This window comes from Echeneis naucrates, chromosome 22 (genome assembly GCF_900963305.1).
Source record: "Echeneis naucrates chromosome 22, fEcheNa1.1, whole genome shotgun sequence".
NCBI classification, from domain to species: domain Eukaryota; kingdom Metazoa; phylum Chordata; class Actinopteri; order Carangiformes; family Echeneidae; genus Echeneis; species Echeneis naucrates.
In genome coordinates, this window is record NC_042532.1 from 11,102,093 (window position 1) to 11,125,687 (window position 23,595).

Genomic DNA, 23,595 nt, shown 5'->3' on the forward strand with positions numbered 1-23,595 from the left:
AAACAAAAAAAAAAAACCAACATACACCCCTTCCCAAAAAAAAACCAAAAAACAAAGACTAGCTCTTGCTTTTTTCTAAAGCTAGTAGTTTGCACAGCTATAAACATTTATACAATCAAAAAACAAAACAAAACAAAACTGTGTAACAATGTAAAAAATGTGGCCAATTTCCTTTCATACTTGGTAATTTTGGCAATTGGCAATTTTTTGTTTAAAAGGTAAATTAAAGGCAGTAATTTTGCTGTACAGGCACATCTGCAATACACACACCCACAAATTAAGTGACCACAAAAACCACCACAAATAAATCCTCAACCTTTGGGGCACATTTTGTACTTATGTGTCTTTTTCAGAGGTAATTTTAAGACTTTTTTCTGCCAGGAACATAAAAGTATGGTTACAAAAAGATAATGGACTGAACATGCACTCATTACACAGGAGCTAACAGGGAACTTTCCCTTCATTTGGGTTTACTTCTACCTTCCTGCTCAGGCTGAAAACATGAAATGAAGTGTATCTGCTCAACATAATGAAAGCAGTGGAGTCACAAGTTACCCAATACCACTAAAGACAAACAAAAGCAATTCAACTTTTTTGAGTATTTGAAGTTATAATGACTTGGACAACTAATGCACTCGACTGCAGGCTCCAATTATATCAAAGCCAACTTCAGCTCTACCCTCCTCCACTGGCTTAAACTGAACTTTGTGTCCATTAAAAAACAAAGTAAAATGTGTGTACAGCAGCACAGTATTTCATAGCAACCCCTTTGTTTGATGGGAAAATAGCAGTAGGACATTTAGGTAAATGTCTGCATCTGACAAATCGGTGCAGACAGGCAAATTTGGGGAGATTATCTATAATTGGGCTGTGCCGTTTTAGTGAATAATTTTAAATGCAGACATAGATGACAACGTTCCTCTTTTTACAGAGTCATTTTAACCCTTTTTAGTCAGCCAAGTGGGCAAGTTTATTTTCTACTCTCAGGAAAATGCTGGCAATGTAGCTGGAATTTATCTGAAATTTTAACAAATTCAAAATTTTTTAACTGTGTGGTACCAACTACCTACAATTGGGCAAGATCTTCTGACTAAATGGCATGGACTTTTAATGTGAAACATGTACATATCGAACAAAGGAAACACCCTGAAATATGGTTGCTATCACTGTATAAGGGATTCAGTCAATCAATAAAAAACTCATTAATGATTCATCAAGGCAGGTTTCTCCATCATGATCAGCCCCACTTTCTGCCCTATTGATATAAAATGTATCAGCTGCTATTAGTGTTTGAAAGTTGCTTCGACAATGTGTATTACATTAAGAGTACCACAAATATTGCTCTGTATTTCACCATAATCCTGGAGATAAGCAGCTCAGACTCAAGTCAATAAATGCTTAAATGTCACATGCCTGCTGTGCTGAGTACAAAGGCCCAAGACAGTTCAGTCAAATCAATGAAAAAGCTACATATTTGTTCATTTTTTTCGAGACTGACCCAGGTTCTTCAAGCAGAGATCACCTGTAACTGTTCTCTCATATTACACAGCACCAGTAAAAAAAAAAAAAAAAAAAAAAAACAACAACCCAAAACCTTTGTTTACAGTGAAGCTTGCTGACACACCCTCCTCAGTTCCTTGTCTCTCAGCACAATGGGTGGACAATTTCACCCCACAAGATCCAATCAGTAAACATTAAGCTCTCTCTCTCTGCTGAGCCGTGATCAGATGGGAGCTCGCACACATATTGTTAACACAACAGGCACCCAACAGAGACCAAAAAAAAAAGCAAAAAAGCAAAAAAGCAGTAAAAACAAGTTATCAAAGCTGCCAAAAGAAAGACACACAGTCTCCCGGAAAAAACAAGATACAAATTAAAAGGAGAATCCCTTACCTTGGTGTAGGGTGAGATTTGAATTTGACTATTAAACTCCAGTCTTTATCCCTTGCTCACTCACACACGATCAACAAGCACTGCCAGGCTCACTCACAGCATCCCCCCTTCAATCCAGGCTGAATATTAGATGAGGGGGTTGGCCGACGCCCATCTCTTCCCAGCACAATGAACACACAACAAGATTTCTATTACTTACATGCACTGGCTAAGCAGCAGTTTATAGGGGCAAAAGGCGAAAGGTGGTTAAGATGTTGGTATAATTGCGGTGATTTCATTTTATGAATGATGCAATAAAGTAACATTTGGCATATATTATTGGAAAGCTATGATTGGGGGATTATTTCTGTTCTCACTTGAGTCAGTTTAAATAACTTAATGGCTCATCAGTTAAAGCCAAAATATCAAACTGATGCTGGTGCGCTCTTTTTTTTTTTTTTTTTTTTCTTCAGCATCCACTATAGCATGCATAAATAAAGTTATTAAAATGATCGGCAAGCCAAGAAATATTCACACCAAAAGATTTGCTTCGTGAACTTTCAGCATGTTCGATTCAAAATTAAAAAATATATTTTGAGAAATTTATCAAAATATTTTTCATTTTCTTTTGTTCTATCAAGCTGACTTATTTTTGCAACTCCATTTTAAGGACACGTTTGTGTTTTTTAGACTTTTACAAACAGGAATAAGTAGATGAAGACTTTTGGAAAAAGGAAATTTAGTAAGCAGTGGAGCAAACAGGTGGAGGCAATAGCTTTTTTGAAACACAAAAATAAACATGGAAACATTTGTCAGATGAATGCAAAGCATGTGAGCAGAAGTAAATTTAGAGCGACCAAAACCTTATGATTTCTTGTCTGGTTTTGTCTGCACTGAGAATCAGTAACATCAGCATAAAGAACTGCACAGGCCTACGCTGGGGCCAGATGTGAGTATTTATGTAAAAACACAAACTACTCAATGTCATCATTAGACAAAAACTGAACACACTCAAATGGTAGTGTGAACTAGAGTCAACATTGGATAGGATCTCTAAATTTAACCAGTCAGCTCTTCAAGGGCTGTCATGTGGGCATGTAACTGCTGAGGCCTCACTTCCATACCAAAGCCCTCCAAGAAAAACATGTTCACAGGGTGAACCTGTGTGTTTGTCTTGTCCTGTCTTTTTTTTTTTTTTTTTTTTTTTTTGGGGGGGGGGGGCTTCATCAACAACAACAAAAACAAAACACAAAACTCTTTCTGTCGTAAATCCAGATATCAGATTGTGTCTAAAATTACAGGGGGTTTCGGGTTCACTGAGTAAATCCTGCTCCTTGGATCAAATCCCTGGTCACAGGAGCTGCTGGAAAGAAATCAAGTGTGTCCAGCCAGGGCACAATGTCAGCTGCAGTGTGTGTTTCATTAACGCATTTTCAGCTTTAGTTTAGAGAAAAATGTATATAAAGTAGAGGGAAATCAGCTATAATCCCTTCTTGACTGTCTGTCTTCGGCAAGCCAATAAAGTAAACATCTGGATGGCACTCACATCACATGGCTTCTAATGTAACCAGACAAATGAACTTAAAGGGGAAAAACACCTTGTGGGCTTTCTTAAATCTTGTTTAAGGTTTTCATGGCGAAATTTCAAATTGTCTGACTTCCTGTTTAGTTCTGTCACTGGAAAGCAAAAGCAAAACACATGCTAGCTCAACTCCCTGGCCGCTAACGGGCTAGCGTTAGCTCAGAGGCTAATTCTCCAACAGGAACTTGTTATTGTACTTTTTTCACCTATAAAAGTAAAAGAAAAACAAAAAACAAAAAACAGCCAGCCTTGAATCCTCTCACCCGTGAGCTTCCTCGCTGTAGTCGTATGTATTTTTCCCCGTCCGGGAAAGCCAGTCAACTATACTTTCTCATGTCTGTGTGTGTTGAACTCACCGATGTTGAGCAGCTGCTCTCCGGCTGCTGCAGCGAAGCTCCGCCTCCTTCTGCCTGCTCGCGCTGAAGCGCTGATGCGAAGCTCCGCCTCCTTCTGCCTGCTCGCGCTGAAGCGCTGCAGCGAAGCTCCGCCTCCTTCTGCCTGCTCGCTCTGAAGCGCTGCACCCATCAGCTCTTCTAATCATCCTCAGCGTATTTTCACTCCAGGTGGATGTAGAACAGATAAAACGACCTAACCCAAACCGTTAAATCTTTCTTATATGTCGCAATAATCTTAGTATTGTACTCGAAGATAGCAAAACATTGCATATGAATTTACAGTCACAATAGTTTCTACCCAATAAACTCTCGTTTTTTAATGTTTTTATTGAGGAATATCAAAACCTGAGAAAGGTTCTCCCATTTTCTACAATTTCTTTTGTGTGTACTGTTGATAACCTAATCAGTCTTAGTGAATCTGGCCTTAAGTCTAGAGAGATGTTAGAGTTGAACATTTAAACAGTTCTTTGTAGATTGTTGTTTAAATTATTTGGTGCAACTATAGATAAATAAATACATTTATATATATACATTTTTTCCATTAAAAATAAGCCTTTTTCAGAGATCACAGCAGAAGAAGCAGAAGCTAATTTTTGCAACTATTCAGTAACTGGAAACACATTTGACCATCAATTTAGTGTTTAAAAATAATTTCTCTTTATTTTGCCACATAAATCAGAATTTTAATGTACTGTTATACAAATCTTTCAATAAATTTCCCTCTGACACAAAAATAACCATTATGTTACACAGCCATACACACATACTACATGGAGACCTTCTCTCACACAAACACACACACACACCCCACACGGTAACACATGCATACATACAAACAAAACAAAATGCGCCACTCATGATTTGGCACTTTGGACATATGAAGCAGTTTGCATTGATCTGCTGGTTTGGGTGGCCATGCAGTGCAATAATCGCTATGTTTGTAGTATGACATCCCTTTCCCTTAGGTGGGCCACTCTCTCCTACACAGGGCCCAGGCTACAAATATAGTTTACTCGAGACCACATTGACATGTACGGGTCACATGGATACTGGTACACACATGGTTATGGCAGGAATATGTAATGTTAGAAAGACTTAAAAAGAATGAAAGAGGTCCATACTTCAAAGCTCACCACACTCTGTTGCTTTGTTATTATTTTATATAACACAAATGCACTAAACGTAATCAAATCACTGACAATATTTTTTCGATAAAATAATATGCACAACTTCAAAGTGTTTATGATAATGTGGGCTTGAATTCCAAAGACAACTTCCTCTAACAGGTGTAAAATGTATCATTTAATTCTTCAGACAACAGTTAAGTGCCCTTTGTTGTCTCTGCACATTTTCTTCACTTAATCCCAAAAATGTTTATGATACGGTAAAGTATCAGATGAGTGTCCTGCTGCATGTTGCAAAGAGTAACCTAGATGATTTGAGAGGTTGAAGGTGAGCCATGGACTGAAACAACATGAGGAATCAGTGTCTCTAAACCATACAGTAAATGCACCCTGAAACGTTCCCTAATCTAACATAAGAGCACACAATATGAAATAAGACCATTTACCACCAAAGCTGGTCTATGTGTTTGAATTTTGTACAGTATAACTATGTCACATACATAAATAACAGTATCAGATTTCCTCACAGACAAATGAACATTGCACGTGATCTATAGCCTGAATACAATATGTGCTGTGACTCAATTCAAAAACTTTTCTTTTACATTCAATTGGTTTGTGATAACTGTGGCTACAAAAGGTTATGACAATTATATACGTCCCCAGTGACTGGTAATCTGAATAGATTTCTGTTAAATCCTCAGAGAATAAATTAACCTGTACAAGTGTTGAACTGCGACGTCAATTCACCATTTCACCAGTTATACAGTCTTATTCTTTAGGACTTGTACTGAACAAACCATTTTGAAGAATTACTCTATTCCAGAGGCAAGCCATTTGAACCCAGAGGAAACCTGTTTATGTGAAAAATATGAACATATAAAAACCAATGAATCCCCACTCAATAATCCTAAAAAAAAGAAAGAAAAAAGTACTTTAGGCGGCAGGGTAAACAGTCTCCTTTGGAAAAAAGAAGAAAGAAAGAAAAAAACCAAAACAAAACACATTTGTCTGATGAGTAATGTTTCAGCCATTATGAAAAATAAAACTGATAGTGATTTAGTTACCAGAGTGACTCTTTTAGACTTTCCACTGCTGGAGATGGACAAAATTTGAATCCCTCATTCAAACCAAGGGAAAAGAAAAAGAGAAGAAAAAAAAGTGAAGAATGGACTTCAGATAGTGTTGTCACAAACATCTAAATACAAAACGCACAAAATTAAAATTCTTCTTGAACAAAGATTTTCAAAAAGACATAGAAATCAAACAAATGTTTCGAAGATCCTAAGGCCTGTTTGAAGTTGGCAGCTGATGATAAAGGTTATGTTTCTTTTACATGAACACATTTTTCATTTCCACCTAACAGAAGCTTGAATCCAGACAATGACAAAAACCCTCCACATACTGCACTTCTATTCTCTTTGTATTACACAACAACACAATGGTGTAACTGCATTTAGGTTCTTATAGAGTGCCATCATAACTGAGTACATCGAGGGTTTAAGGCAGCTTGGAAGTCTTTATTTCCACTCTAGTAATATAAAGTAACCACTATCACTCATTAGTCTACACCGTGGCCATTGTTACATCCTGGTCTCTTTCCCATGTCAGAAGATTGATTGCTATCATCCTTGCTACTGGAAGTTTTGACAGGACATTGACGTTGTGTTTTCTGTCAGTTAGGATTCTCAGAGCGTTCAATATTTGGTTCTTTGTCAAGTAAACAGACTCGCCACACTCCAGCTCTCAGTGGTTTTGTAGTTTGTCTCAGTGTTTCTGCTGCTGAAAGGACTGTGCGCCACTGTCCTGAGGCTCATGTGGCTTTGTCTTTCTGGTTGCAGTTGTTGTCTGTGCTGTTGTGCTCTGTCTGGTTTTCCTGTAGGCTGTCCTTCTGTAGGCCGTCCTGCTGCGCTTTAGCCTGCCGGCGCCTTGATTTGACAGGCAGGGCCACGACCACCAGCAGACACAGAAGGTGTAAGCAGAAGTACCATGACCTGCACGGACATACCAATGTGAGAATTAGAACCAACAACTCTGTTTATTTTAGTCAGACTAGTGCAGTCGATCTATGTATATGAGTTTAGTCTGTCATCTTGTCAGTTCATCACTTTGATATGAATTGAAATATTTTAACAGCTGCTAGATGTCATTGCATCAGTGTCACTCTCAAAATGTAAGCATACTAGTGCTAGCATTAGCACTGTGTGGGTATAAATAAGATAATGCATCATATATACTGTGTAAACCAAAAGCTTTAAGAATGGTAGGAGGGTTGAGATAATTCATCACAGGAAAATAGCAGTGGCTCAGTAACTGTTGTTTACAGCAGATTTGCTAAAATCAGCTAAGTTTTGCTGGGAAACAATTGAAATGAAACTGCCCTGAGTCAAACTAACATGCATTGCATGTGTGTGTGTGTGTGTACACTTCCACCTCCCTGCTCCTTCAATGAGGCTGTTTTACAGTGCCTTTCTGCCTGTTATCCCTCCAGGTGAATTACACTGGCCATTGTTGGTGCTTTATTTCATGGCAGCAGTCTTTTAAAGTGACGCTTAATTTAATAGATTTCAGTGTCAGCAGCTCAACACACAGCTCAATTAAGCAGACGTACCTGTAGAATTTGAATGAGGGTCCCACAGCAAGTAGGACAAATGGCACCACTGTGTAGCTAATGGCAACCTGAGTACATGCCCACGTGATGACATCATAGATACGCTTGTGCGAGTCAGACACCAGGAAGTACGGTCTGATGTTGTGCCTTACCTGGCAGAGAAGAAGAAAAGGGGACACCAAGCATTATTGCCAAGTTCAGCTTTTTATGTGCTTCTGTATCTTTCTGTCTTTTCAACTTTAAAATTTTGAGGGTAATTTATCTCTAATAATGTCTTTGGTGCTTGATATAGAAGCACAACGCCTTAGAAAGTGTTACTTCCTTCCCGAAAAAGAGTTCATCAAAATAGTCATCAGCAAATGATTAAAATGAAATGCAAACTATTAAACAACTAAGTGATGAAGACTAAAAGTAAACAAACTGCAACTGATATTTTCATCAACAGGTAAAAACTGGTCAACAAGTTGGAAAGAAAGCTACTCAGAGCATTTGGCAATTTTGTCAGTAGACTGAAAATGCTGATATTGACAGGCGACTTGTGCCTGTCAATATCAACACTGATGCAACAAAGTTTATTGCTCTGGTGCTTCAATTAAACAAACCTTCTCAAGTGGATTATCCAAACTCCTCTGCCTCTGCGTAAATATCCTCTTGGCTCCATGAACCAAAGAGAAGAGGTCTGGCTTTGTAAAGATTAGCTGTAATGACCTCATACTTAAAATGAGGTGAAAGCGGTGGAGAGTAAGGGGATAATGATAAGGTAGTATGTATTATCATTATCCCTTTACTCTCCATAATGGAATTTTGTTACATGTTTGTTGATCTGCAAAGTAGCTGTGGTAAATTTAAAGAACTCTTGGACTCTGAATGGGCAGTGGAAAAAGAAATAAATCAATGTTCATAGTAGAATTTCTAAAGATAGATTTTTTTGGATTGTTATGTATTTCATTTAATCTGGTAAAACAGCTTCCAACCGTGAATTATGTACAAACAGAAATGGTCAGTGCACTCACTGCACGTGCAGCCATGGTCATGACAATGCCAGTGAGGAAGGTCAGGTAGTAGCCGGGGTACACCCCATGCCACATGGCTGAGAGCAGGAAGGTGGCAGCAGTGGGGTTGATTGGACAGCGCTCATAGCATACCCTGAGGTTAGAACAGACATGGCATCATGAATTCAGGTAGAAATCACCAGTAAAAACAAACTAAAGGATTGTTGTCATCAAAGTTAATCACACAGAGTCAGAAATGCTTGCTTATATATTGTATATATCTCTGTGTATTTTATTTTTTTCAGTTATTTCAACAACCCTCAACTTCCCTTGACACACTGAACAATACCTTTTGAGCCAAAGAGCTGTCTGGATATTCCAGTTGTCTAGGAACAACTTGAAACTAGTGGCAAACTGAAACGAGAATGGTAAATATACTTACAGGCTATAGTTAAACAAAATAAATACATGATTATCAGGGTATGATAAGGCTCATAAAAAGAATCAAACCTCAATATCCAGGATTCTAAGATTTGATATGAGGTCCCACCGCGGGGAGCCATCTTTGTTGTATCCATTGAAGCCAAATCCGGCAGCATTGTTGATAGCATCAGCTGCAGGAGAGGGAGGGACAAATGATTCTGAGTGAAGGGCAACAGCAGCGCTCCTTAAAATTCATCAGTCTGGGAAGCAATTACAAACACAGATGGAGCTACAGCATCAAAATGAAGAGCTATGTTTTCCCTTCAGCACTAGATGGCACTGTTACTTCAAGAAATGTTGTTAAACGTGGGTTTGGAAATCACTTTCAGGCAATTCACAATCTACTTGAGAAATAACCAAACTCTCAGAACCAAGAACAGGTCAGTCCGTTCATAAAGAAGCAGAGACATTAAACAAACAACCAAAGGAGGAACACTTCAACATAAAATGTTAATCAGTGTAAGTACTGTGCTGTTAATCTCTCTTAATACCTATTTATTGACATCTGTTTTCAATAAATGTATCCTCTTATCAAAGGAGCGGGAGGAAATGGACTTCTCTGTGTACTCCTGTGAAAACTTTGCACCACTCACCAAGTGTCCAGACAAAGTAGTACTTTGGCCTCAGTGCCAGCATGGCCAGGTACAGGTAAATGACTTGAAGATGGAACGGTGTGTTGTTGACAAAGTCATCATTTATGGAGCGCTCCACTGGGAGCAGTTTGCACAGAGACAGATAGATGAAAAGTGAGATGGCGCACGTGCACAGCTTGGAGATGACGTCATTCTAGGTAGAGAAGAGAGGTCAGAGTCAGAAACAGAGAATAAGTCTGGTTAGAAGTCATCGCACTGTTTTACATTGAGAAAAAAAAAATCTTTTGAGATGTGACAATTTACCTTTTAAAAACTCCATTGTGTCGAGGTTAGTGTGAAACCTTGAGAATTCTGTCATGATTTATATTTAGTAACATCTGTTTCGACTCTGTTCTCCTCTCTTGTGAGACAAACACTCAAATCTTGTTGTATAATTAAATTATTAATGCATTGTGCAGCAAGAATACAGAAATAACCGAGAGGTTTAGACATAGGGATTATTAAATTCTCAATAAGTCTTAGATTTTGTTTCTCTAAAGGGAACCAATTGCATTATAATTACCCTGGATTTCCAGCATTACGGAAATACACACTTAAAATAGAATTACATAAGTAAAAGTCCAATTTTGCAACATCAAAACCACTCATGATGATTTCAAATACACTCATTGAGTGTTACAAGCATTTGGAATGTTTTTTTTTTTTTTTGCCCACTATAACAAAATGTGGGTCTATTTTATCACACTGTTTGTGGACTTCACCTGAGGCATACACTTCTATTCATGTGGAAAAGAACTTGTGATGTGTCTCTACTTGGTGTACTTCTTGCAAATCCTGTCTGCATACCAGATTTTCTCTTCAGCTGAAAGAAATAAGGCTGAGCAGGAGCATGTTGTGACACTCAGAACTACGGACAACCTCGACCAAAGAGTGTTATACCTTGGGTGAAGGTTCACTTTGCTTGTACTTCCCATTCTCCTTGCCGTTGGCATTCTCCTGGTGGCGTGGCTGGTAGCCCGTGCCTTCAATGAAAGCCATGTAGTCGTTGTAGGAGCAGGTGGGCCCTGCCAGAATGCCCATGAAGTTACAGTTGTAGCTCAGGTACTCCAGCAAGCTGGGCATCCGGCTGGGGCCCCAGGAAGAAACAAAAGCAGATGTCACGTAAGGGTGGGGGTTTAAAAAAATTCTTAGTTTTTCTATTACATTGATTTACATTAATTAACAAGTCAACAAGTCCAGTCTACACTGGTTAAACGCAGGGAGGGGTTCAGTGTTGTATTCCTAAATCCTTTTTTGAGACATCTTTTTAAAATACAGTGTGCAGACACAATACCACAAGTAGGTATGAGTGCCAGCCGCCTGGGAAAACAAGCAGGAGATATCTGAGTGCTTTTATTGACTCTGGAGATGTTGTTGTCTTTTATCATTCCCTGGCAAATTCAATAATAATCTGGTGTTTGACGCAGCTGTCCCACCTTCCCAGCTGCCATCGTTGAGCTAGCTGCACAACAAAGGTGCATGCAATAAAAGTTTGGTGAAGGACATTGGGGGGCTTGTATGGACTTCATGTACTTATAGATACATAGCCAGTGATATTTCTAAAATTTGATTTCATATGTCAGATGTCATAATATGAAGCTGTGTCCTCCATCTGCACAAACTAAATCGCTAAAAGATCCAGATTTTTTTGCATTCTCTTCACAAACCAGCCACACTAGCACCTCGAATACCAACTACTAAAGAAAATATGGAGCGATGTCATTCAAGATTGATGGGGAGAAAGTGCATTCCTAGAAAGTAGATCACATGAGCGCAGTAAACACATGATTTCCTAGATACAGGATACCTAACAACCAACTTGACAGCACCTGAGAGAGCCACGAGACATCACTGAGGTGATTCTACAGAAGAAGGCGATGAAGCATCTATTCACACTGAGCTTCTTAATGATCATTTCAAACCATGACAAGATTTTAATTGAGCTTCACCGAATTAAGCCAGTCATCATAAGCAGTAAAAACATACCTGAGTCACATACCTGATAGCTAGGTATTTCTGACTGGGAGTCAGCTGCCCCTCCCGCTTTGTCAATCCTACAGGCAGACACACAGAAACATAATTTAAAGCCATTTACTAACCTTAGCATATATAGGAATAGTAAGACAAGTGGGCTCAGGGGTTGGGGAAGACATGTGTCAACAGCCCTAATAATGTATTACACCAACTTCATCTTGATGAGTTAGCAGAGAGCAATGAGCAAGAAGTATGGAAGGGAAATGTGGAAAGAAGGGATGGTGCAAAAGAAAGAAGAGGCCATTGTGTGCATAACCTCATATGACTTTGCCAACTAAAACATGCTTCTCCACCATTCTGTTTTTCTGTATGTTTTTGTTGGCCACATGATGATGAATACTTGAAGCGCACAATCTTGGCATTTATTAGCAAGAAGCTTTTTAAACGTCAGCTCCATTCTCTGGGCTAAAGCTATCTGAGGAAATTTGATTCAATCATTTTGCTGTTAGGCTTACGTGGACCTGGGTTAATGGAAGTCATCAGATGGACCACTTGTGGCCAGCTTTGGCAACATGGAGGTACATCAAGCTTTTAACTGCATGCAAACATGAAAAAACCCTGACATTGTGTATCAGTATCAAAAGCACAGTTGAACGTGAGTCCAAAGTCTTAGGTTTCTCATTAGAGTCACAGTTACAAGCAGAGTCAGTGATCCGGACAAAATTTTAAACACTACAATGTTCATACACTCACCCACCAATACACAACAACACACCAGATGTTACTGACAGCAATGCTCAGTGTAGAATATCCTAAGGGGACTTAAGAGTCCAAGTGGGAACTAAAAAACTCAGAGTGACTCTCATCATCTTCTTGATCCACAGGACTCTCCTTGCTTCTGACACTTGATCATGTTTATTTTAACCCTGGTGTCAAGTCTCCATATGTATTTATTGCTGTGGTGATTCAGTTCCAGCTGTTGATTAGCTTTAAAAAACCAAGACTTAAAAGTCAAAAGTATTGGCATGTGCTCGGCCTTCTACTGATATCCGGGTTTGATTTGTACATCTTGTGATCAGTTGGTTGAACAACTGCTATCAAATGTAAAAACTCAACTTGTGTTAAAAGTTAGCTATTAAAAATTAGAACAAGGGATAGAATGAGGGCGTGCATACTTGGTCATTGGTCTATTACATAACTGTGTTTATGCTCTTTCTGGTTTAGAGCAGTCAGAAGTGACTACTGGTTCAGAGACATGACTGTGTGTTCTGTTTTTAAACTCCAAAGAGAACTGAGCCAACAATTTTTACCCTCTTTTTCACACAGAGGGTAACACACACACAGTGACTTTTCTTACCATCATGTATTTCAAATGCCAAGCTGGTGATCTTCTGTGTTATAACCATCATGGGCCTTAAAAGAGAGCATTAAACAGAAACATGCCAAGTTAAAACTGCAGATGTCAACATATTCAGTTCATGAGAATATAAATGGTCACATAAGACCCATAAAAATGTCTTTCAAACTTTATAAAACCATTCACTAGAAATCCAGCGTACATATGACGTTGTAAAGCCTGCATTTAGGTGTATTAAAAATTTCTGTTGATACTTGCCAATCCAATTTCTTGACTGATCTTATGCATAAAAACTGCTTGTGGCAGCATCACGTTAAGCCTCTGAGACAAAAGCAAGCAACATTTTACTGTCCATTTTATAGCATATCTTCATTCTTTTGAGGAAAAGTACCACCTGGTCATGTAGGACAAAGCTCAGCTGACTTGGAGGGTGGAACTGACATTTTTCGAAAAACATGTGAGTTTGACATTTTCAAGAAAAACAGAGGGGCAGCAGACGCGGCAGTTGAAAGAGTGAAATCTCTGCCCTCGCAGAGGCAGCATGGGTTTGCATAAGGTTGCTTAGCAACTAGCCACCCCCACCCTGCTGGGAGAGCAGCCAGTCTGCTTGAATTGTCAGACAGGCTGGAGGAGTGGGAACCAACCACAAGGAACTATCGTCCCTACTGGCGTCCTCCTGTGGATACAGCTGAGCTGCGTGACAAGCTCTTAATGCTGTTCAGTTCAGAGCCGTTGGAATTATATGCCATGCTGCCCTCACTCACTGGTAGTTTCTCTTTATAGCATCTCTTTAGCGCTCCATTTGGGTTAAAACTTCTCATCAAGAGAAACCTAAATGTTTCTAACTACTGCAAGCCAAATTTCTTACAGTAAAAAGCCCTGTGTTGTTGGTGTAGCTTACCCTGTAAAGTCTGCAGAGTACATGCCATAGTCAAACACATAAACTCGAGTGATCTGACACAAGATCAGATAGCCAAGTGTCACAATGAAGCAGTACCTGTGTAGAAGACAAGAAAACAAAAAACGAGGAAATTCACATAAATATAAATAATTAAGTTATCAATTTAATAATTATACCGTTTGCAAACAGTTTTTTTTCTCACTAATCTAATCTGCACAGTGAAGTGGATCTTATCACCTTGACCTATATCATGTAAATGTTGAAATATCAGGAGAGAAATCCCCCCCCCTCCCAAATTCAGTACACAAGACAGTGGCCATGGAAACAGGGCAGACCTATGGAAAGGAGAGGGGGTTAAAAATTGTACAAAGGGAAGGAGGAGGCTGCAACTATGTGTCACTGTCAGTGGCTGAAGACAGAGGACAATGCAACATTTCAACAGAGGGCTGAAGACACAGCAGCCCTGGAGCCTGTGGTACAAAGCTGCTGCAGAGTCAGCCCAAGTCAAAGCTAGCTTGGAAGCATTCCTCTGCTGCCAACAGTAAGAGGATTGTGCTGCTCTGAGTGCAAAGCTGCATTGGAGATAAGACATAACTGCACCTTCTGATTGTGAGAGCCTACTGTAGCTGCAGCCCAAGATACAACAAAGACATAATCTTATCTTTAATTCCAAGAATAAAAACAAACACGCGCACATTGCTGGAATATGAAATATTTCAAGAGCAACCTCCAAGAACTAAAACAAATGGTGTTACACATGACTATTAATCACAAAACCCTCAGAGAAGGCAATATGAAGAGGAGGTAACCATTGTACAGTCTTTTTATGCACTCTGAGATTTCTGTGTTTGTATCCAACCCACACTTAGCATGCTTTTTATTAGCACAACAGTGTACACATTCTTCAGCATCCTACACATATGGGAACAGTACTGGTTTTAACAATAGGAACCCTATTCCCATACGGTTCCTATTGCAGCCCTGCAGCATCAGGACTCATTCAATGGTGCTGCACTGATACATTCAGAATCATTAGCTTAAATAGATTCATGTGGCAAATCATTCATTTTGGAGACATTACAAAGTGCTATCTCACTGACATTAACCACTATTTCCTTGGGGTGAATTAGTAACAGTTTCCAGGAAGAACAAAAGAAAGAAGCTTTTGAGGCGCCATTAACATTACTCTCAATGCTCATGATTAGTAATGCATCTTTTATTCAATATCGATTTACAGAAAAGGTAAGTGTTCATGGTTTGCAAGTGACTTCAGTGAGAAAAGCTCCTTTTATCAATTTCCTCACAGAACCCCCTTCCAGAGACCAGCCTCCCCAAAGACTGGACCCCTTTGATATGTTTCATTGTTTTATTGTTAAGTTTTTGCTTAAATATGTGGAGGCACTAAAAATTTCAGTTATAACTGAAGAAATTGTCTATATTAAGACGGAGTTAAATTTGTGTAAAATGATAAAAACGGAAAATATATGGAAAAAATAAAAACGGAACTTGGGAAAAAATAAAAAGTTAGGAAGTCCCGCATACAAAATGGAGCCAGGCAGTGTGTGGATTTTATTTATTGTTTTTTTTTTTATCGATTCTGAATTGTAGCAAATGAGAATCGCAATCCTTTTATGAATTGATTGTTTGGCACACTTCTACGAAGTCAGTAACCTTAATAAAACACTTTGAACAATGTAAAATAAAAAAAAGAGTCCAGTTGCCCGTCAACTCACACACTAAACACACACCGAAATTTCAAATTGCAAATTTTATATGCTTTGCTTTACCGTCAAGACCAAATACAGTGAATACGTTATGATATACTTTGTGGCATTTTGATGGTGTAACACAAGCTGGGTTTTTTTTTCTGTTTAGCCTATCAACATTTTCATATCATTGCATTTCACCAAACTCAGTTGTCTCCGCTGGTAGTACAGAGATGCAGTTAATCAGTGATGATATGAGCTGTAGATTCTGCAGCACTTATATCTGCAGTGAGCCCGCTAGTCAGTCTTTATCCTCATCTGATTTGTGTCTGTGTAACTCGCAGCTCAGAGGTGGGCGTTTCACTCACGGCATCAGATGGAGCCTGGGACTAAAGCAGGCTGGCCTCCCACTGTGGGACAGCAGTAGACAGGTCAACACGTAGACAAGGCTCTACACAGGAGCTGCAGGTACGGATACACGCCATATGTGGCGCAATCAAAACAAAAAACAGGCTATTAATAAATATGTGAACACTCCAAGACCTCCTTCAAGGGTTGTGTAAACATGTGTAGTAAATGCCTCAAGGCATACACACACGCTAAATGAGTGGACAGATCCAGAGTAAATTTCCATCTGCTCAGCTTCTAGTTGTGGGGAAGCTATTTGCACATTTGTCACTCTTATGTGAACTCAGTTTTATGTTCAATTTTCATTACAAATAAGCCCACTTATGTTACATATAAATGTTTTTAATCTATTTTAGGTCCTATTCTGAGGATATGTTAATAATTATAGAAAGATAAAGACAGTGTTTTCTCTGCTTTAGTGCTCTTGAGTTGCTGAATCAGGGCTGAATTACTGGGTAAACAGCCAGAGGGTGAAGTTTTAAGTGTCAGCATGACACTTCTTTTCTTCCATGCCAAACCTTGTCTGAAAGAAACCCAGTTGACTCCCACTGCTTCAGGTAATTAACCAAAATATGTACACACTGGGGCAGCACAGTGGCATAGTGGTTAGCACTGTTGCCCCACAACAAGAAGGTTGCGGGTTCAATTCCTGGGCCTGAGGCCTTTCTGTGCTCAGTTTGCATGTTCTCCACGTGCTTGCTTTGGTTTCCTCCCACCTTCCAAAGAAAATCATGTCCAGGTTAATTGGTGACTCTAAATTGCCCGGAGGTCTGAGTGTGAGTGGCCATTTATCTCTGCCTGTCTCTGTCTGTTGGCCCTGTGATGGACTGATGACCTGTCCAGGGTGTACCCCACCCTCACCCAATGTGAGCTGGGATCGGCTCCGGCACCCCCCGGATAAGTAGAAGATGAATGAATGAATATTTGTAACTTGTGCCGAAATTAAATTCAAAAGGCAAAGGCCTTGTGTTGGGGATGACTTGTACACTCAGTTGGCAAAAATCACAGGGCATCACAGGGCACAGACATCACAAATATATCACTTGTCCTCTGCAAATATGAACATGTCAGTGTGCCCTGCCTCTATGCTTCTTGTCCTCTTTGCCCCAGAGTTGCACCTTTATCCAGCTGGATGAACCTCATCTCTGTGATGGAGCTGCATTTGTTTCACAGGGGTGATAGCTGCAATTTTCATTTTCATAAGAGCTACAGTATGGATGCTGCTTATCTAGCCACTTCTGCAGGACACAGAGTGCCAGGCTAAAAGCACATGAATTCTGCCTGCAGAGGGTTAAACCTGTGGGGAAACGTGGCATTTCATGTTGGATATTGAAATGCCATTGCCGTCTTGTCATTAGCTTCTGAGTGCAGCTACTTTTATCATTACAGTTTTGTTAGCATCTATTTAAAGTGCTCTCCCCAGGGGTAAACATTGACGGTTCACACCTGCCATTCATAACCTTGATTTCTGGCAAAAATAACATTGGCGCATGTGTGTGTGTGTGTGTGTGAGTGTTTGCCTTGATGAAGTATGGTCACAGATGGAAAGGATGGAAGGACGGTATTGTTGTCATCGTGACCCAGGCTGTGCCTCAAAGAACGAAAACACGGACAGATGAGATCCATAGTCATCTGATTTGCCGCCTTTATACCATCTAATGCATAACCAAACAAGATTGTGGTATACTGACTATACTGCTTTTGGTCCCCTTTCAGTTTTCAGAAGTATGACTGACACGTCCGGGAAACATTTTACAAGAAAAGTTGTGTGTCCTTGTCCTTTGTGCTCCATGTGACCTTACTTGTGCATGTGTTCCAGGCCAGCGAAGACCATCACACTGTAGGACAGACCACTTTGCATCAGGAAATGAAGGGAGTACCTGGAAAAAGACAGGCAACATAGTTCATAAATTATCAATTAAAATGAAAAACACAAAGATGCTGGGCGGCATTTAGTGTATTGTTACAGGGCAATTTGTTGGTGCCAGTGTTTGGTGGCTCAAAGGAAATTCTTCAGGTTGAAACCCAGAGCTCCTGAATGCTCCTGAATATTCAAATGACAACATTTGGCCAAAATGGTCCATGCTTGGCCAGTACCATATTTAAAATATTTTCTCTTTACATTACTATAATATTTTGTCAGCGCACACTGCAATTAGGATGAGGAAATGATCACATTATGAAACTACAGTCACACCATCGGCCATGGAAACCTCCCCCCTCGCTTGTGACAGGATAGGGTGGTGACATCCACCGTCACCCTGCTGATTCCCAAGTTTTCTGTCTGCATGATTCCTTAGATCACAACACTTCAGTGAATTGTGTGTGAACCTGTACGTGTTGATCAAACATCTGCCTCTCTGTCTCCCCTGTGAAGCCTGAATACAGGGCGCAAACACACAGCTTGAAAGCAGCAGCAGCTACCAGACGGGTCTTTGAAGCGCACAGTGTGTGGCACTGATGATGTCAAGGCCTCCAGGAGTGGAGAGATGCCACACTGTGTTTGCAGTGAGTCAACAAAAGGGGCAAGGACATTCGGGGCTTGCAGGGTAAGAGGCGGGATTAGGTGGATGAAACAGATAATTTTTTCCCCAGCGAAAAGGGGGTAAAGAATAATATGAAAGGACGCAACAACAGTTCTTACACAAAAGACAACTTCTGACCTTCTGCTATTGAAGAATTTAAAAAAACTCATGAAATGCTGTCCTCATGTAAGAAAAATCCAAAAATGATCAACAATCTCCAGTTTCTCTCTTTGGTGACTATCAAAAAACAAGCTTGTACATCTGACTAGGAGGGACACTACCCCAAAATAAACCAACACTCAGCAGCATTTGGGAGGAAGGTCCTGTGGGGTCCCGCAGTCAGGTGCCCTCTAAGGCATGAGTGTTTGTACACAAAAAATTGAAATCATTACGTTTGTGTATGTATATTTTAACATATGTTACATAGAGCAAGCTGCAGCTGCACCTGCACCCCCCCCCCCCCAGACATGTTAACATAAAAACACTGAGCCAAGTGCAATAAATGATATACATTCCCTTTTTGAAATGTATCTGCTTATACACATTTATATGGGCCATTTAATTATTATGGCAAATTAAACTCCTTGCCATACTCTCACAGACATAAGCTTTATTCACTGGCTGTCATGCTTCTGTCCAGTGTGACTATTGGCAGTACAGGTGGCCTAGTGGGAAGTGCACATGCCACGTTATTGTAGCGTCCTGAGCTCAACTCCAACCAGGGGACATACGCTGCATGTAATTCCCCTCTCTTTCACCCTTTCTCCTGTCTGCCACATACTGTCTAACTATAAATCTCATAAAATAATACTTAAAAAATTTATATTAAGGATGAAAGAATAATGACTTCCCATTAAGTGTAGGGCCTGAATCCAAGAAAGATTTAAGTACCTATACAAACTATACAAATATCAATCGTATGCCAGTTGCCGGTGACAATGGCAATGAATGCTCATCAGCTTACGTTGCACCAGCTGATGGAGCTACAGCTGCCAACCTGTCAAGCAATGGAGACCTCGCCATTACAAAGCATTTCAGCAGCTAAACGAGTTCTTCAGCAGAGAGAAGAAGCAAGTTGTTTCCAACTTTAAACTGGGAAAGAAGCAATCAAATCAACCAATCCACTTAGTTATCGCTCCACCATCCATTCATCAATGCCAGAAACCAGTCATCTCAGTCATTCTTATGAGTGCAACTGTTATAAAGACTAATGTACAGCCCAGAGACCCATCCTCAACAACGCAGTTTAAGGGCTTGTACCTTATCTTGAACCAGCTCTTCAGTTTCTACTGACAAAAAATGGATTCCAGTTCTGCCAGAGGTTTCCTCCCTTCAAAGGAGGGTTTTCCTCCTGCGTTGCTTTTGTTGGAAACTGTTGGGTTTGTCAGTCTTGGTGACACAGGGGTTGACTGATCTGTGCTTGATGAGAACTATATGAAATATAAATGTCAAGATAAAAACATCAATATTATTTATCGCGCCCATTACTTTATTTATTTTAAGTGCCAAAAAAAGCACAGTGACCAATGGAAACTCTGTACACTCACCAATAAATTTAAATCATGGTAATAGTCTTGAGTCTGCCTCAGGAATTAATTATACAATAGCTCTCCCAGCCACAACAAATGCTATCTTTAAACTGCAGCTCGGTGTCAGCCGCATCAAATACGTGAACTGTCCATTGGTGTGTAATCAGATGAAGCCCGCAGCTTACTCCTCATCACCTGATGATCAGGTCACATTTCACCTAGTTAGCATTTTCCCAGTGCTGGCTGTCTGGTTAAAGTTTCCTCGGTCTGCTCTCTTATACACACACTCGCATATGCAGCTGCACTTTGAGAGGCACTCTGCCAGAGGTACAGTGGGTTGTCTATTACAGGGCAATAGCTTTCTAATTGGATATCAGTTACTAGCCAATCGATCCATTTGCTTTGGCAAGGATGAGGGGAATGAGAAGGGTGAGGGCAAATGAGAAAGGGAAGGGCCATAAAGGGAGCGGCATAAGTGCGACGAGAAAAACAGGATGATCGCAGACATGTCACGAACAAGAAGTGGGTGTAGGATGAAGACAGGAGAACAAAGGCATAGTGAGGAACAGCAAAATCACTGAGTGATCATGAAACAGAAAAATATTGAATGAAATATGCGTTGCTTGAGACTGGATAAGTGGTTACAAATTATCAACAATACTTACAAAATTTAAAGCCATTCATTAAGCAGATAATTACATTTCTATTAAATGACAAAATTACCTAACTCATTAGTTTGTGATTCGTTCTCCATGTTCTGTTCCAAGTTTAAATAAATTACTCAACTTATAAGTTCTAATTTATAACTTCTAATTTTAATTATTGATACATCTGCCCCCTGTCGTATTAATTAACAATTTAGTCTAACAAATAACAAAATGTTAATCACTGGCTTATCAGACTTTTAGTAAAGGTATTTGGTTTGCATTGATTATGAAATTATGAAAATGAATTTGCTATCACTAAACTATCAGATTAATTGGCATATTATCTGATTTTAGCTGTAATGCTGAAATGCCTAGACATGTCCTCTGAGATTTAGGGTGAATCATTCTGGGAAATGTAGGAAAACAGAAATGGACAGGACAGCCAAGTTAATAAATAATCAAATCCTTTCATTACACAAAATTGCATAACATGCCATGCCAATAGAAGTACCATGAGAGTAAGAATATCCCTTAAAAACAATCCAATGATTACTGTTTCAATGTACAACTGTTTGAAGTTGGGACATGGCCACAGTCTGCTGGAAAAGGATCTCCCTAAAATACTATTGTACGAAGCAATTCTGAGTGGGGAAGGAAGTGGGGAGTGACGACAAGAAAAGAGCTGATCAGCAGTGAGTGACTCACCAGCCAAAGCAGAAGAGAGCCAAGTAGAAGCCCAGCAGAGTGGCCACCACATGTCTGATGAAGGGACTGGTCTTACTAGGGTGGAGGTAGAGCCGAAACCACACAGCCATCAGCAGAGCAAACAGCTGACATGCGACAAAGTTAACCTGCACAGAACACACAAAAACATTGTCACATGGGAAGCCCCCCCCTCAAAAAAAAAAACTAAACTAAACTAAAACTGGAAGCTGGAGCTGGAGCTGGGCTAAGTTCTGAGATGAGAGCAACATTAAGGCAGATAAAGCATGAGAAATAATGAGAGTGCCACAGAGGTAAATTGGTTTACTGTGAAAACAGGAGAAAAGCAAAGGATTTAAAAAGGGGTAAATACACAAAAATAGAGCTGTTGAGTAGATTGCCAAATTAATATTACGGAGGTTGATTATTGAAATGATTCAAAATGGATACAGAATCCATGTTAAGACATTAAACAAGAATTTAGTCCTTGGAATGAGCTAGTGGCTAACTAGCTGGCTAACTTAAATTTTCTTTCTCAATATAGAACACACTTTCCTATTGGGAAAGTGTGTTTGACTTCTGCTGTATGTCTGGAAAAAAGCCTGAACTTCAATATGCAAAACACAGTGAGATCCTTTGGTTCAATACTGTACCTTATCACCCAGCAAGCAAACGATGAAAAGAGGTTATCTTTTTTAAATAGGTTTTTATTGTTATATTTGTATATCTCTTAAGGTCAAACAAGTTATGTGTGATAAGTCAGAGTAAAGCTGGGTTAGACTGGGTGTGTGAGACCTTGTTTCATCTGTTAATGTCTCTAAATGGTAGAGCAAAGAGGCTTTACTCCAGACAATAGTGTGATTGACCAGATCCATCAAGGAAGGGAAAATAGAAACCTCTCTGTTTGATTACTAACATTTTATTTCTATTCATCCTGAGGGAACATATACATCATGTCCTATTGATCTGACTGGATCATGTCATCTTGTCAATTTGATTGTTAGAGGATTTATCAGTGAAACCACCGTCATGATCGCGGCGCACTCCTCGGTAGACACTTCTTTTTCAGTTGTCACGCACTGACATCCTTGTTTTAGCTATGATATAGTGCTGAACGAGTATGTATGTCGCGTCAACCCATGAAGAGTGATAATTCAGGGGTAGCATATGATGTACTTTGCTATTCACTGTTATCGCACTGGGCACTTGTACACACACATACACAAAATGTAAAAGCTGGCTGAGTTATTTCACTCTCTCCTCTTTAAGTCAATACTCTCTGCTTTAAAACCTTTAAATAAAGGCAGCACACACAAAAACGTATTATAAAAGACGTGTATATGTAACTGCAATCCCAGTATTTCAGTATGACATCACCTCACATTTTTGGTCCATCTTTTAAAAACACCTTTTACATCTTTTAAAAGTCAAAATTTCAGTATATTAAAAAGGTCTGATATGGGACAAAGGAGCAAGAGACGTTATCATTGAAGAAATAATTTCACTTAACACTATAAAAAGGTGAAATAATCTTCAATGAGCACTTTGTTGTTTTAATGTCACGTTAAATGATCCATTTCTGGAGACACAATGGCCCGACCATGTATATAGGTCATGTTAACAGATCCGTCAGGCCAGAGACATCATGTGCACCATCCATTATCTATGCAACCTGCATGATTAATGAAAGACAGAGATGGGGAGGGGCCTTAAGCATGTGGGCCCTTAAAGTCAGCATGGCTAACAGATGTAGTGACAAATGATCTGCAGCATTAGCCTGAGTGTATTATATCATATGGCATTTGGCAGAGGATATCAGTTTTTTGTTTTTTTTGTGTAGAGACAGATGAATAAATACACAAAAACAAAGCACAACTGTTCCACTAACAAGGGGAGCTGGCCTCTTTTGTTCTTCTTTTGTCAATGGATCGTATTGTTCACAGAGGGATCCCAATTGCTGCTGTGTATCCTACTTTCTGGGCTTAACCTAAAAGCTAAATGTAATCCACTGGCTCTTTCTTTGCCTTTAAGATGTGTCAAATAGTGTTTGTATGGTATCAAACGCAAACTACCATGCAACTATCTTCATTCTTCCGCGTCTATCTACAGTTTCTGTTGTGGATCAACCCAACCCAACTTTATGCCAAATAAGATT

The 23,595-nt window shown here is 39.6% G+C and overlaps 2 protein-coding genes across 7 annotated transcripts in view; both read right to left on the minus strand.

The window, feature by feature from the left end:
* Nucleotides 1-3,838, minus strand: part of kidins220a (kinase D-interacting substrate 220a) — a 41,837-nt gene extending 37,999 nt beyond the window's left edge. For 2 of the 5 annotated variants that reach the window (XM_029493064.1, XM_029493060.1), the window contains exons 1-2: nucleotides 3,718-3,838; nucleotides 1,894-2,049 (exon numbers count right to left, since the gene is read on the minus strand). The gene's annotated coding sequence lies outside the window, so the exon portion shown is untranslated. Of the gene's footprint in view, nucleotides 1-1,893; nucleotides 3,697-3,717 lie in introns of those variants that run through there. The other 3 variants (XM_029493062.1, XM_029493063.1, XM_029493061.1) reach the window with 3 other exon arrangements.
* Nucleotides 3,839-4,488: 650 nt separating this feature from the next.
* Nucleotides 4,489-23,595, minus strand: part of mboat2a (membrane bound O-acyltransferase domain containing 2a) — a 35,300-nt gene continuing 16,193 nt past the window's right edge. Inside the window, exons 2-13 of one of the 2 annotated variants that reach the window (XM_029494393.1) lie at nucleotides 21,444-21,589; nucleotides 17,840-17,917; nucleotides 13,924-14,019; nucleotides 13,023-13,078; nucleotides 11,691-11,745; nucleotides 10,592-10,778; nucleotides 9,653-9,845; nucleotides 9,087-9,190; nucleotides 8,926-8,990; nucleotides 8,598-8,730; nucleotides 7,585-7,736; nucleotides 4,489-6,967 (exon numbers count right to left, since the gene is read on the minus strand). In XM_029494393.1, coding sequence (XP_029350253.1) covers nucleotides 6,787-6,967; nucleotides 7,585-7,736; nucleotides 8,598-8,730; nucleotides 8,926-8,990; nucleotides 9,087-9,190; nucleotides 9,653-9,845; nucleotides 10,592-10,778; nucleotides 11,691-11,745; nucleotides 13,023-13,078; nucleotides 13,924-14,019; nucleotides 17,840-17,917; nucleotides 21,444-21,589 — 1,446 coding nt within the window. In that variant the 3' untranslated portion in view covers nucleotides 4,489-6,786. The remainder of the gene's footprint in view (nucleotides 6,968-7,584; nucleotides 7,737-8,597; nucleotides 8,731-8,925; nucleotides 8,991-9,086; nucleotides 9,191-9,652; nucleotides 9,846-10,591; nucleotides 10,779-11,690; nucleotides 11,746-13,022; nucleotides 13,079-13,923; nucleotides 14,020-17,839; nucleotides 17,918-21,443; nucleotides 21,590-23,595) is intronic. The other variant, XM_029494394.1, reaches the window with a different exon arrangement.